The 16,864-nt window shown below is 28.3% G+C and overlaps 1 protein-coding gene across 1 annotated transcript; it reads right to left on the bottom strand.

Annotated features, from left to right (window-relative positions):
• Positions 1–1,114: 1,114 nt before the first annotated feature.
• Positions 1,115–16,799, bottom strand: LOC136979614 (proline-serine-threonine phosphatase-interacting protein 1-like). Its single transcript, XM_067275637.1, has 11 exons — positions 16,520–16,799; positions 13,659–13,759; positions 13,464–13,538; positions 11,496–11,700; positions 7,118–7,216; positions 4,249–4,374; positions 4,073–4,171; positions 3,908–4,004; positions 3,528–3,635; positions 2,315–2,424; positions 1,115–2,160 (listed from the first exon to the last, which is right to left on the bottom strand). The coding sequence occupies exons 1-11, from the start codon at positions 16,541–16,543 to the stop codon at positions 2,017–2,019; spliced, it is 1,188 nt and encodes a 395-aa protein (XP_067131738.1). The 5' UTR covers positions 16,544–16,799; the 3' UTR covers positions 1,115–2,016.
• Between the last annotated feature and the right edge of the window lie 65 nt (positions 16,800–16,864).

Genomic DNA, 16,864 nt, shown 5'->3' with positions numbered 1-16,864 from the left:
GTTTCAATTTGGATTATACACATCGATTATATTTGTCTCGACGCACGTACAGTCTTTGCTAAGTTATATATCATCTATATAACTTGTTACTTCTGTTTTATCAATGAATGCAGAATTACATATAAACATCATCTCTAAATCCGAATAACCGTCGACGGTTATATCGAATGCAGAATTAATTACATAAGAACAACAATGGCATAAAAACAGTACAGTTTTTATGACAATTTACACTTACATTGACTCGGTTAAGTTAATTAACAACACAAAAATATTTTAAAACTACATTTATTCAATAAACTGTTAAGCTTTCGTTGCAAAACAGATTTACGAGTGCATAAAAAAGAAAATTTAATTGATCTCTGATAACTTTATCTGATTCTTTTTCTTGAGCAATTATTTCATTTGCAATGTTACAGCCAATTCATTGTTTTTTAGTTTCTTAAAATAAATGCTTAATGTAAAAATATTTTAATAGAAATAAGAGAAAACAATGGAACCCTTTAATACAACAACTGAATGGTGCATAATGAATACTTTAAAATTATATATAATTCAAATAATAATATACATAAAAATCACGAATTACATGACAGATATGAATTAATTTTAAAATTCAAATGCTTGAAACTTAACTCTATAACATTCTAAAATGATATTCAACTCTATAAACAAATTAAAAATTGGCGTTATTGCCAAAAAAGGGAAAATAATTCTCGAGAAAGAGAGATTAAAATTATCAATTCGAATGACGCGAAAGAATAAGAAGTTACTCTAAATTGTCAAATTGTTCTTTAACATAAATAAAGGATGAAAATATACTAATACAACAAAGAACAAAATGCAAGTGTTCCCTTTCAACAGATCCAGTAACGATGATGAAATCTCGTGTTTACGGATAATTTATATAAAAGAAAAAATTTTATTAATTAAATGACTATAGATTGATTTCATTTAAATCATACACATTGCACATTTCCTTAATTATAATAATAAACTTACAGCTTAAATTTTGTTATATATAAATTAATGCTATTTTAAGATACATTACGTTAGAAACCGACACACAACTTAAATCGCAACGGGTATCTGGTACGAATTAAATGTAAATATGTTTAAATATACCTTTATTATCAACTCTATTTGAACTATAATTTGATACTAACAAGTAAGAAATGTTAAAAAAATAAAATAAAATTAGTTTTTTTTACAAAAGTAGTTCTAGAGGTAAAGATTGCACTTATATCAGAAGATTGCATTGCACTTTAAAAAATTAGAAATTCCATAAACTCTTAACATAAAAAGTTTATGTTGTCATTGCACCAACGTTAAACACATTTTGACTAACAATTTTTATATCAAGCTATTTGACTCAATAATTATCACAGAATTTGGAATCGTTTGAAACAGTAAATCTATTCCAAATTCGATAGTGAAAACAAAATTGAATACTTGTATAATTTGGCATTACTTACTTTTCTGTAAGGTATTAATTTTGACCTCATTTTAATAAACTTAGAAAACGTTCCATGTACGACAGCATAATAAATGTAAATTTGTTATTGTGCATTTTATTCTATTGTAAAAAGATTTCGAAATGACTGCATAAACAAAATTTTGTACTGAATTGTGATTATACTTTTATTAATGCTAATTAAATTGCATAAAGTGACTCTGTGAATGTTTATTCAAGGAGTCACTTTATGCAACATAATGCTTTTTGAATTGGTTCATATTTTATCTGCAGATCCACGTAGATGTGAGCCACATCAAAAAACTTTTCATCACGTAACATGATTCCTTGAATGTTTATCATCATTTTGGTCATGTGATGTTATCTTCATTTCCTATTAAAAATTTAACTCTTATGTTGTATAAATTCACAAACCCATAAATTGTTTAAATGTCATTAACCCAATTTATACGTACAAAAATTAGGATTTTCCGAGAAATATTTTTACCCGAGGTTTTGTTTATGCAGTTAACCTTTAAAACAGATATATTCAGACTTGATTATTATTCTGAATCTATTATTTCCATGTATATAACTGGAAAATATCCTATCCTACTGTCTTTTGTTTCAATTTGCCACCAATCTGGATCGCAAGCATTAATTACTCTTACAACTTCACCTTTTTTTAATGATACTTCCGTCTCATCCTGTAAATAAAAGTAAACAAATCTTAGAAATTATATTATATTAAATAAATAATTTTTTCTTATTATTGAAATTATTATTATTATGGTCTGAAAAATGATGAAGTATATTATTTGAATTGTAAATATGAAAAACTAAAACAAAACTTTTAGTTACCCTAGCATCAAAATCATATAAGACATGGCATGAAACTTCATCAAATTCTCTTTCATCATTAAGAATTGTTTCATAAATAGAATTATTTACTTCAATTTTAGGTGATGCTTCTGAAATAAATAATAAAAATTAAACTCATAGAAAGATTTTTATATTAAATATACTGTATATTTCAACAAAATATTACATTTTTATTCATAAATGTTATATATTTCAGTAGATAAGGTGAACTTCAGATAAAGTGAGGCTCAAATTTCACTCTAAATTTAGTTATATCTGTTGTGTAAGTTGTTATTAAAGATAAATGCACTAAAACACAAAAACCAGCAACAAAGAAGAATTTTAATGTAAAAAACAAATCTCCATATTAAATGGTCATCTTTGTGTTTCTTAAATGGAACAAAATACAGAATACATATTTAACTTAAAACAAACTGACAAAACATTGTGCATGAGGAGTCTTGCATATGCGTAATGCACTTTTGAAAACCTTTGTTTTTTACATTTTTACATTAAAGTTCTTCTTTGTTATTGATTTTTGGTAGTTGAGTGCATTTATCTCTTACTATATACATCCAGTACACTGTTGGTGATTGTAAGGCATTTGTGATGAAGTTTTATCATCACAAATCAGTTATATAACAGATATAACAATACATTGATACAGTAAGATGCAGAATGCACAGATGTAAATAGGCACTGTTAGTAGAGCAGTCACTGTAAGACACCGCAGTGTTTAAGTAATCATTGAGATGCTCAATCCTCTCTAGACATTGCATGCAGTTTCTTTAATCAACAATATTTATAGAGATATGTGCCATGGAAATTAATACACACTCATTCTCAGAATAAGGTTTACATTTGCTTCTTTACTCATTTTAGTGGCAAATTATCACTATATTATTAAATTCATTATTCAATTATTATTAATTGGCAATTAAATATAACTTCAATAGATATTTCCATAATTTGAATTTACAATAAAAATAAAATTTGCTGTAAACATTACAGCAGTTGTTTTGTACTACCTTAAAAATGCTTTATTGGGTGGTTTGGAATCTATATTAGTATTTTGTGTAGAATTTTAAGAACACTTTTTTTATTTGGTTCGAAAAATGACCCCTGGTTTTGCAGTATATTTTTTGATAATTCAATGAAATCTTATCTGCTGAAATAAAAAGTAATTATTTTTAAAACAATTTTTCATATTTACCAAGTGTTTCTTCTATATTTGGGCTTTCATTTTCTGATAATTTCTTTATTTGAGAGGTACAGTTCTCAATTTTCTTATTACTTTGATATGCTTCATATATCATGTGCTCTATATCATTAATTAATATAAAAATATTCAAATTATAAATACTTTATTAAACAATAATAAAAATTCTTTTATTATGAACTATAAATCTATTAATCTTTTTAAACTAGGATAGCACATAAGATAAATAAACTAACTGAAGTTTTAGTCATTGATTCTGCTTGTTAATCAGAGCTAAAACTTTCTGTATACAGATAGATTGAATATAAATTTATTTATTTAAATAAGTATTATAATATAAAAAAGTAAATAAATTGCATAAATTTAAATTTTACCTGGCTTTTCGGTTCCAGTTCTACGAAGTTGTATGAAAAGTTCTATATCGTTTTCTATAGAGCAGTTTTCTAACGTCTTACGAATTTCTTCATTCATCTTAGAAAAGAATAAGACATCAATAAGAAATAAAATTCGAATTCGTAAGAGAAAAACAAGTAACTCACATCATCTTCATTTACACATTGTAAAGAACTTATATTTGTTAATATCCACATAGAATTTCTTAGTGCGTCGATTCTTTCTTCTTCTAATTTTTGAAAACACTAAAAGAAATAAAGTAAGTTTAGCATTTCCACATGGTTATAATGTCTTAATAATAATTGTTATATGCAAAAAATACCTCACATGTAGAATACATTTCGTTTTCCCAAAGCTGGTGAATTTCTTCAAGAGATTCTAAAGATGAACTGTATGTCAAATTTAAATTTTCTATAATTTGTTCTATTCTATTATGTTTCTGAGTCAACTGTAAATAAAAAATTTATAAAAATCGACATTCATACAAAATACATCAAGTATGATTAAAAATTAATCATTGTCAGTCTATTTCCTTCCTTCTGTTACTTTTCTTTCTATGAATACATATTTTCATTTAAACAACTCTATTAATTTGGACTTCCTCCAGATAAAGCTACAAATATAGTTCATAAATATACATTTAAGAATGTTCATAGTACTAAAATTAATTTTACTATATTATTTATACATCTCAAAATATTTTCTCCTCAATTAGAAAATTCGACAAGTAATATTTTTAAGTACAGATCTGTCTAATCAAATCTATAAATAAAAACAATGATATTATGATTAATTTTTCAATAAATCCTTCATTAAAACTTTAATAAAAAATCTAGCAACAACTACCCTAACTTTCACAGTAAAAAAATTAAAATTGTGTGTGATGCCATCTGTTATAAAACAATGTTTAATAACATCTCGTGTTATTAATTATTATAAAATTAAAAAAAGCTTAATTTTGAGGATAGATGAATTTTATAAAAAATCACAAATGTTAATTATGAATAAAATCTTCACTAAGTCTGACCTCATTAGAGATATGACATACGACCTCTCTATCTCTTCACTCCCTCGACCTTTACCCACCGAAATTTAACAGCATCAATGCCCCTTATACGCAAACTTCCCCGAAAAATTCCAGAAAATTTTGACAAAAGGCACGGGAGTTATTAAGCTTCGAAGTGAAATGAACAAAATCACCCATCCACACAGAAAACCTCCCAAACTGTCTTGGCATTACTTGATGTGTCAAGGTCCCGAGTCCAAAAAACATAAAAATCTTTGGGGCCATTGTTGATCAATCACCAAGCTCTCTCTGTTATGTATAACAGGCAGGAAAGTAAATTAATTAATTATTATTAAAACACAAATTGATATATTCAACATAAAAACAAAAACATCAATTGTTTATATATAGTCTGGATAAAAACTGTAAAACTAGCCAAATTATAAATATAACTCAAAATACTTTACAGATCTAAATCAAAATTTGGATATTGATTTTTTTTAATAGAAATAATATATTTATTATTCATACTATCTATAATAAAATACATAATTTATATTTTTACTTTCCCTTTTTTATTCATTTTTTTAATATATTATTATATCAACATATCTGTTTCTAATTTGAATAAGGGTGATATCGAAAAAGTTTAAACCATTAATAAAATTTTATTCATTATATGAATATTTAAAAACTTAATGATTTAATTTTCAACATACAGTGGACCTTCGTTATAGCGCCGTTCACTATACCGCGCACTCGGTTATAGCGTGGGCGACGTTCGCAACGCGATAAGCTCAAACACGTATATACAGGTCCACGTGGCATTAGTGAGTAGTGCATTTTATTCTCACTGCGTATTGAGTAATTGTGTATGTATTGAGTTCCTGTATGTATTTTGAATAGTGTTTAATTATTGTATGCATAATGAGTAAAAGAAAAGACAAGCTACAGTATGTACAACAACAATTATACAGTATGTACTTATTAAGATGTATAACTATGTTATGTGAATTTTAATAAAACACTTAATAAATAAATTGGGTTTTTTATTAAAATACATAATATGTATGTAGTTGATGGGAGGTTTCAGTATACAGCTCAAATTGTTCTGAGTAAATTTATTGTGTCACCACCGCACTGCTTGGTATATCGCGGTTCACCTTATAACGCAGGTGTTGTTTCCTGCCCAACATGTGCGTTATATCGGGAGTCCACTGTATTGAGAAATCCAATATAAATATGATATATTAAAATATACATAAGTTCCAATTGTATAAAAATTTTATAGTTTTGACGTTTTTAAACGTTAATGTCGAAATGTTATTTATATATTATATCATATCGTGAGGTTTTACGGCTATATTGTACTTGTTTACGTTATTGATATCGCTTAGTCTAAATGTCAGCAAAAATTCTATCTTTCTATTATGTAATAACGACCTTTGATTTTTATTTTTAAGATAAAAGTCTAATGAAAATCTTGAATAAAAATTCACATTATGTTCTAAAAATAAATGATAATCACTACTTGTAAGTAAATCTATTGTAAATTATAAAATGTATATAAAATAATTAATGTAAATAGCTTTTAAATGTCTTAAAAAAACAGAAAAGTAATAATCTTTCAATGCGAACTTAAACATTGATATATTTTTTTTATGATATAAGTGACCATATTCTTTCTTGCACAAATCAGGAGTTTTTAAGAACGAGCGAGTGAAAAATGATCTAAAAAGTGGCTAAATAGATAATGTTTTTCTAGAATTATTTATTTCTTGATATATAAATTGGTTATATTCCACCTATAAAATGGTTCCATTTAAAATTTTATTCCATTTTTTGAGGGCTAAAAACAAATCAGGGACTGTCCCAGACAAACCGGGATATACTGTCACCCTGTATATATATATATATATATATTAGAATACTTTCTCTTCATTGATTCATTATTAGAAGAATATTTTGTTAATAATATTTAATTAATTATAAGCAAATGAAAAGAGCAATTCTTGTAATAATTAATTTATAATTCCAAAATAAACAAATTTATTCTAAACATGCATAAACTAATATTTTAATATTTACTTCAATTAATATAATGTATTTTTATTTAAATTTTATTGAAATTTTAAAATTTTAAACTAAAAAATTTTTAAAGAAATTCCATAAACAGTTCAAGTACCTTTTCATATTCTTTACATTGTATATTTTGTCCCACAGATTGTAAAGTCTCTTCTATAACTTCCTTTTCTTTGCATCGTGTGTAATAAGTTTTCTTAGACTATAGAAAAAAAATAATAGCAATTAATTTTAAAACACAATACTACAACTAATATGTTCATTTTAAAATAAACAAAACCAATTTAAAATATCAAAGTTACAAAAATTGTAAAAAAAATTCTTGTAAAAGGACTTCATCATATTTAATTATAAAATAAACATTTTAAACCTCATTTTATTTATATAAATCAAATAATATAATATAGCAAACATTAAAACAAAAACCATATAAGAAGTTTGGTTATTTCAGCCTACCAATGTCGTGTTTATTGCCATTCTCGGATAGTACAAATTCATTAGTCAAGTAGATGGGAATTGAAAATATATCTCAAATTTTTCAGATATCATAATATTTTCTAATGTTAACTCTAAGAAACTGTACCGTTCGCAGCCAAATATCAAACTGTAATCCACCAACCAATCAAATCTTGCAAAAAAATAAAAACAGACCAAATATTTAAACTTGGAATCTTCGAAAACCACTCAAATCATATTTCGTACTTACCTTATATTGTGTAATTTTTCTATTCGTATGCCACCATACCCATAGTCCAATAGAAAGAAGGAATGTTGAAGAAGGGAGTCGAAGTTAATTCGACCGAAAGTAGTCGCCGACCTCCTCCCAGAAGAGAGTATGGCCAAAGACTACTAATTAATACTGGTCTACTATTAATATTTGAAAACTGATCCATGTTTGGATGGACTGTGATGACCTCGCGTGTGATCGAAGTTTCTAATCTTAACATCTGAAAGGCTGTCGTATGATTTGTGTAAATAAAAAAAAATCTTGTAAAAATGCTAGAATAATGGCTTTTATGAGATGATAAATTTTTTAAAATTTTGGCAACAGATTGTATAAACTATGAGGAAAATGTATTCTCATAAGTATTGCATTTATGGAAAAATTATTGGGAATAAACTGCAATTTGAAAAAATTGTAGACCTATAAATTCCCACTGTTGTCACCTACCTAGCTGTTCTTCCTTAATTTTGAGAAAAGAGTTAAATAGATGAAAGTCGAGACTGGATGTGGAAAGCTTATGGTAGGAAGCCCAGATTAACTATACACAAATTTCCAGTTTAGAATAGAAGTAACATTACTTTGATTCAAAATTTTTTCCTAACTGGAGTTAGATATATGACTTTATTGCTAACAGGAAAAGTATAATTACAGGGACAAGACCAACACTAAAAGAATTGAGAACATTGTAATGAAAAGTTGCAGCCCGGCATTACGATGACGTCACAATAAATAATCGCTTGTTAAAATTGGTTTGTTCGGTCACAGCAACGCAAAATATGAGTGATCTGCCAAGGAGGATGCATCCTGGAAAGATGTTTATGTAGAGTTGGCCCCAACTGAAGTGTTACTAACATGAAGAAAACCTAGAAAACACCACTCGACCAGTCCATTTGCCACGTATGAGCCCACGACTGACTAACGGTGTTCGGTGGTTTTATCCACTTGGTTACTAAAGTATACTTATTGGGCTGCAATTTCAAAACTGCGGAACTATAAATTTCCAGTCATCTGTCCGTCTCTGACCTTCCTTAATCTCGAGAACAGAGTTAAACAGATGAAAGCTGAGACCAGACATGGAAATCATAAGAGAAAAGGACCAGATTATGCATATATGAACTTCTGATTTGTACCGCAAGTCACATTATTTCAAATCAAAAATTTTCCCCGAACGGAGTGAAATACATAACCAGCACGACTTTATTGCTAACAGAAAAAGTATGATGTACAGGGGCAAAACACTCCACACTCCACACAGGCAAGTGCTATGTGCTACCAGTTGCAGTAATGGTGTATATATTTTGCACTATATCATTGTTGCACTAATTCACTGAATAAAATATATATTTTTTTAAATCATATTCTTTTTTTGTATGAATTATATTTAGCTAATTATTTTGTTAACTTTTTGCCAATAGATGATGCTACATGTAACTCAGAAAATCAATTGTAGATAAAAATTAATTGATTTATAGAAATACAATCAATATTTTAGAGTGGAATGTGCAACATGATCTAAGGTAGAAGTATTTGAACGTAACTACCGAGTTTCATAGCAATCGGTCGAATGGCCTAGGAGTGTATAACAAACAAACAAACGATCATCCTCATTTATATATATATACAATACATACATTAATTAAGTATATAATATCTTATTTTGTAACTTGATAGTTACAAGGTTTGCAAACTGCATTTTCCACCTGAGAAGTGTTAAGAGAAGTTGAAATGTTTGATGAAAATTCATAACATTCCTCTTTGAAAAAACTCTTTTTGGTATTCATCTCATTTATTAATTTTTTATAGCTTACTAAATAGATTATCACTCCATACACATAAATTTTGCATACCCCCGGTTATATTGTTACCACATCCTAAAACTATTACGAAAGTGTGTAATAGCTTGGAAGTAGATCCTAGAAAAGAACAAACTGATGATAACTTTGTCAGTTACGTAAATCAAAAATTCAAAAATTTAGTGTCATGAGAAAACCATCATATTAATGATGAATGAAATACACCTTAAGCCATGTTTTGATTATAAAGGTGGTGAAATTTGTGGTATGGCTTTTGACAAGGAACAAGTCGCTCGTGTTTTCACGATTCATAACTTGCTATCTTCGTATGAAGTTGTAGCACATATTTTGTCTGTTAAACCATCAGTGCAGGTGAGTTACATCATTTCTGAAGAAAATTATCATCAAATTGGAAACTATTAGTTTCAGTATAGTTGCAGTTATCTCTAACCATAATGAAATCAATAAAAAAGCCATGTCCATGTTTGAAAGTCCACCTAAAATTAGTATTGTTTATAATAATCCTGCTGAGGCTAGCCGTCCTCTCTTCATTATTATTGATCCTGTGCATATTTCAATCGATTAGAAATAACTGGATTAATCAAAGAAATACAGATCTGTGTTTGTATTATCCTAATTTTGACAACTCATTGTCGGTTGAAACTGCTTGTTTTGCCGTGCTAAAGAATTTGCATAAAATAGTCAGGTAAATTAGTGAAATATGGATATGGTTTAACACAGCTTTATATCCAACAATGCTGGAATGACAAAATGTCAAACTATCAATAGCATTACAAGTATTCAATGCTCGGATTGCTGAGAACTTATTAACTATTGGACATGAAAATATTTTACTTTTTTGTCAGGGAACTGCTTCTTTTCTTAAAATCATCTACATTTGGTAGTATATTGTTAATGTAAAAACAATTATAAAGGTCAGCATAAATTAGATAAGTATCAAGAACTATTTACAGTTGGAAACAATGACTTAAAATATGTGTACCTTAACAAACTACTTGATTGGTTAGAAAAATGGAGATCTCTTGATCGGAAAACTGGCACCTTGACAAAAGAAACATTCTGTATTAACCAGAGCACTTATGGCTTAATCGAAATGGCTCAATATTGTATTGTGGAATTAAAATTTAATTATTTTCTACAGGTAAGGTGCAGATTGACAATCTAGAATGCAGATTTGGCAAATATAGGACGTTATTAAACTCAGTACATAAAGAGAAGTTTATGAAAATGAATGCAAGTTACGATTACAAAGTATAATTCCAAAACTAACTAAATCAAATAACTTTGGTAATATTTCTGTTAATCTCCAAGTAAAAGATCAACTTTCAATCAGGTGAAAGGTCATTTGCGTGTGGCAAAGTCGACTTCAGGAAAACATAACCGATGAGGATGTGACCATTGAAGGATCTGCTAAAGTTTTTTCAGAAAGGATGACAGCAGTCATCAATGAAAATGATTTTGCTAACATTAATATCATTATTAATGCAAGTTTTACCTATTTTAACTTATATTGCAGGTTACTGTTGTCATAACAATATTAAAAACCTCAAATGTTATCTTTGTAAATTTTTTTGTGAGTTTTTTGTAACTATTTGGGTTAAGAAAATACAATTTTTAAAAAAAACCTAATACTAGTCTAAATAATAATCTTTAGTGACACAATTTTTAAAAAAGTAAAGAAACTTCTTTTAAAAGAGTTAAGCGACGTTTAGAATGAAAAAACTGATTATTACAACCTCTGGGACAAGTTGTGATGTCACATTTTACTACTTCTTTTTTCTCTTTAGGAGGCATTGGTCCAAGTGAAAACATTCCCCAAAAGGTATGATAAGTCCTCAGAGTAGAAGCCAATATAGAAGCTTGATAACCATTAAATTACTCAATTATATGGTTCTCAACTGTATCATCTTTACGGAAAATATTGTCTTGTAACAGATATTTACCTCCAACACTTTCTTCATTGCATTCTTCATAATCATTTGTGTCCTCCTTAACTGGTCTTCAGCATGTTTTCTTTGCATTTTCTGTTTTTCCATTAAATCTGCTATTTTATTGGCTTCTTCTGTCAAACTTCCTGCAGTCATTACATGTTGTTTGCCAATATTTTCTGTTTCAGTTCTCATAACTTCCCATGACTGTCTGAGAGAGCTGTAATAAACAAATACTTGATCAGTATATTTTAAGTTATCTTTTTGCAAATTCAATTAACTATAATCATAATTAATCAAACAACAGTGATACTCCACCAGAGTAAAGTAAACAAACATACCACCGAGCCTGTTACCGATGTGCACCTTCTAATAAACAGACTGTTACGAACGTTTTCGAACTCTCGGGTTCTTCAGGTAACTAATAACTCCCGAACGAATGCAATTCAAATTAAATTCAATTGGAACACCAGTCAGAACTCTATCGCATGAATATCGATAATGTCATTCGGGCATGCACCCCTTTAATCGCTGTAGATTATCCTAAGTTTTTGTCTACGAGCACCTGCCAGGCTGTTGACAGAGTGATTTCATCCTTATGAAAAGACACCCCCAACAAAGAACAACTCCTGGGTGTGTACCACCATCCCACTCAAGAACCATAGATGGGGTAGAAGCTTTGTCTATGTAGGATCCACCAAGCGCTCCCTAGAAGTGGGAATGAAAGAGCACACAGCGGATATTCTACATGCGAGGACCACCTCTGCTCTAGCCATCTATGACTCAGACCCGGGCGTAGAACCAATGTTCAATCAAGCGAAGGTGATCCACACTACGCAACACGTACACCATCTCAGATGGCTAGAGGCTATTTACATCTGCATGGCTACACTCAAAGATGGTAATTGCATTAACCATAAGAATGAAATCACTCTGTCAACAGTCTGGCAGGAGCTCGTAGACAAGAACTTACGATAATCTACAGCGGTTAAAGGGGCGCATGCCCGAATGACGTTATCAATATCCACATGATAGAGTTCTGACTGGTGTTCCAATTGAATTTAATTTGAATTGCATTCATTTGAGAGTTGTTAATTACCTGAAGAAGAACCCGAGAGTTCGAAAACGTTCATAACGGTCTGTTTATTAGAAGACGCACACCGGTAACAGGCTCGGTGGTATGTTTGTTTACTTTACTCCGATGTAGTATCACCGTTGTTTGATTAATTAGCGATGCGAGCTAATAGATACAATCGAACACTCATAAGCCTAACTAATGCAAGAGCCAGATATAGCTATAATCATTTACACAAGAAACTAATAAGTTAATTACGTATGAAAAAACTCAAATGTTTTAATTAAAACACTAATTTATGTCATAAGGAATAACCCATTATCCATTCTTCAGTTTTCATTGATTCATGTTTAATTTGAAATAAATGGTCTCTAATAACAATCAATGGTAAAAAATTCATTGTTAGAGATCAATAATTTTTAAACAAATTATATTAAGTTCTTGATTTAATTAAAAATTTACAAATTTTTTTTAAAATAAAAACTACTTTTGAAATGTTTTTTATCCTTATAACTATAAATTATTAAAACTTTTTAAGTCTTTTAGTAGTGTCTCATTTAGTGGTTCTCAACTGATGTGATACATTAGTGTGCTGATGCTACAAATTTCTCATAGACACTACAAAATTTCAAAATATCATTTAAAAATTGTCATTTTTAAATTATATTTTGATTAGTTTTTATTATTACTTGTATATTTTCTGTATAAAAACTGTACATCTTCAACATAATGTTTTGTGTATATGTACAAGGGCATCTTTGATTCAATCCTGGCACATTGGTGTGCCAGTCAAAATTATCAATGAGTCACTAGCTCAAAAAAGCTTGAAAACTATTACTGTAATTCAATGCTAGAGTATTATTCAATCAAATTATTGGCAACTGAATTTCAAAATTCATTTATTTTACCCAATTTCTTCTTTTCCTCCTAATGACTTGGATAATTTTATAAGAGCTTTTCCATATAATTCTTGGACTTGAGCCCTAAATTTGAAGAAATCAAAAATAATTAACTATATGGAATTTACTTGTGATTTTAATTAAACATTCATATAAAATTACAAAATGTCAGATAAACAATATAAATTTAATATCACTCAATACCTTTGTCGTAGGAAATCTGCATAGTCTTTACACACTTTCCTACCTTCTTTCATTCGTTGGCAAAGGACATCAAATCCAGAAAAATTGCAGATTTCTGAATTCTGTAGTTTAAAAATATTGGTTAAAAAATTAAATGCACTTTACACCAAATAATGATCTAGTGTAATATTACAAAGTAATGTATTCTGTCTTATGGCAAGTTTGAATAAAGCGTTCATTTTAATGCAACAAGACAAAGTATGTTACTTTGTAAAATTACATTAAACATATTATTTTACAAATTTAACAAAACTACTAGTTATATAATAATAGTTATACACATATATGACAAATAAATATCTTGCACAGAGTGTAGATATGGCTAGAACAAGTAGTGCATTGTATTACTTATTACACATAATCATTGAAAGGTGCATAATATGTAGTGCACTGAAGTACTGGTTCTACCCACACCTACACTCTGTGCAAGATATTTTGGCACATGTCAGGCATGCTAATCAATGTATTAATAGGGTGTACATTTTGCAATCATTTTCTCTTGGTATGCTTTATGATAATATAGTTTGATCATGGCTAGAGTTGGCACTGCTATAATGATACAAATCTAAACTTATAATTTACAAAATATTTATTTTTAGTTTGTTGAATATTTGTTAAAATAATTCATTATATAAATAAGCTGTAAATATATGTTAATATTTCAAAATAAATTAATATTTTTGATTGTATTATTTAATCAAATTATATATTTATTTATTACGGCTTAGTAATAATTTGGCTTAATAAATTGGATTTTATAGAATAGAGAAAACATTATTATGTATATAATGCAATTTAACATAACTGTATTATACTGCATACAATGGCTACTACATCTATTAAGAAAATGAATGTTTAAATAAATCATTTTTACAAAAAGATGTTAATATTCTTAGACATGTAATGTCCATACTTCAAATTTAGTGAATTATAATGAATTATATTATATAGAAACTATTATATAAGCTAAATAATCTAAAATTTAATTATAATTATCAAATTAAGAGTAGGGCCATCAAGGGGGCACTGGGAAATTTTGTCCAAGCCCAGAGAAAACTTAGAGGCCAGTACCTAAGTTTTCTCTGGGCCTAAGGTTATTCCTTCCCCTATAAATTCTACCCCTAAGTATATCCTACCCGTATAAATAAATTATTTTTACAAACAAAAACTAAAATATTTAAGACTTTTGTTGATTAAATAAAAACATTTTACATATTTCATTTCTTCCAAAATAAAATGGCAAAAGAAATTAGTTAAGGGGCAAAAAGAAATTGCTCTACCTTCGAGTCCCGTGCAAGCTCTCAAAAAACCCGAGCACATACATTTGTATTAAAAAGGCCATAGAAATAGGTCCACCTAGTCCGGCAATGGCCAGACCGTCATTCGCTGCCATTACAAATACAAATCCGATTTCAAATTACCCACTAGCAGACAATACCGTCCAAAACTTTTCTATAAGGAGAAAGTGTATCGCTTTCCTTCTCCCCAGAAACACATATATACCGTATCCAGGCAGATTTGGAAATTAAAAAATTTTCAAATAACTATGTATCTACCGAATACGAAAACTTTGTAAAGAAACTAGGAGACCACAGCCATAATTGTGGCAACCACTTTCTGTCTTTGGGCCAGACTACTTTTCCCTCTTTCTACAGTCCCGATTACAGAAGTATCGCAAAAATGAATCCAACTCAAATTTTTTTATAACGATATCTTTTAGGACATTCAATGCTTCCATCATCTTAGAAATTTTTAGTTAAATTTGCAGTTTTTGTAAAATTAAAAAACATATTTGGATTCTAAAATTAAAATATCACGAAATAAAAAATACTACGAATAGATATTATTTTCGACATTAAATAAATGAATGAATATGAATCACACTTGAAAAATGATTAAATTAATACAAATTGAATTAACTAGAATGACGAATCATTGACAAAACTTTTCAGTTTATATTTTTAAAATATTTCCACGTAAACATAATTCGTAGTAAAACTCGGTTTAATCTGCGTCGGCAACGGTAAAATATACTCTTATAAAATTTCTTTTTTTACTCGTCTTCGTATTTCTACAAATTATATTTCGGAAGCTAATAAAATATTACGCTTCTTGCCAAAAAACTTCCGACCAATTCGACACTTTTACGATTAATTTAATAGTAATATAATTGCCACCGTCCTCGTTATGGCAATAAATTCTCAAACATAATAAATTCTGACATTAATTACATATAAATAAACACATTTTGCTTTCCTTCCTACAAACAAATGATAATTTGTTACATGTGATTTTTGTTTATTTCAATGCAAAATGATAGTTTAAAAATACAATAAATCTTTTATAAATGAAAACACAAATTAATTACTTTAATTGATTGCATTTTAACATCTTAAAATATTTTTATTTTTAAAAAGTTTTGTAAAATCAATGTAAATATAGCATCTTCACAGATACAGCAGAATATACATAGATAAGATATAATGTTTATAACCTTCTGACTTATCTACAAAAAGAAAAAAAAACTTGAGAGATAACAGTAAACATTTTATCTACTTTATTACATGTGAAGAACATTTAAGCATTATAAAATGCTTATATACAGTTAAATAAGTGAGGAAAGCATGCAAAAAATTTTAAAAATGGCAATAAACATTTAGATTAGTCATGCAAGTGCATATAATTTGTAAAATTATTAATTGAAATATTTTAAAACAATTATTAGAGCAAATATAAACAATCGAGGAGTGGAATTATATAATTTCAGGTTTATAAATAAAGAAATAAACGATTAATATTGAATAAAAGAAAATGTTTCATACCCAAAAATGCTGTGAAAACTTCATCTCTTTACCATTAGATATTTTGAAATAAAATATAATTGTGAGAAAGGAAGTATTTATTTCCTTTTGAATTCCGGTTCAACCCAACTGTCTTTCAGCCGCCATCCTTTCGTTTTCATGACGGATCTTTTACTTATTTTTATTTACAAACAACAAAATATGTGAAAGGATCATTTGTACCTCTGAAACTAAATTCAGAAGGCGTGTCTAATCCTAGCGCTTTCATTGGACGATTCTCCTCCGATTTTTTATTGTGACGTTTAAAAATTTTTCAATTTCAATTTGTGTCGGCGAATGAAATATAATCTTTTATTAAAAAAAAAT

The sequence above is a fragment of the Centruroides vittatus genome, unplaced genomic scaffold (assembly GCF_030686945.1).
Source record: "Centruroides vittatus isolate TY-2023 unplaced genomic scaffold, ASM3068694v2 contig_630, whole genome shotgun sequence".
NCBI classification, from domain to species: domain Eukaryota; kingdom Metazoa; phylum Arthropoda; class Arachnida; order Scorpiones; family Buthidae; genus Centruroides; species Centruroides vittatus.
The sequence above is the reverse complement of the archived record's forward strand: the minus strand, read 5'-3'. Positions and strand labels throughout refer to the sequence as shown.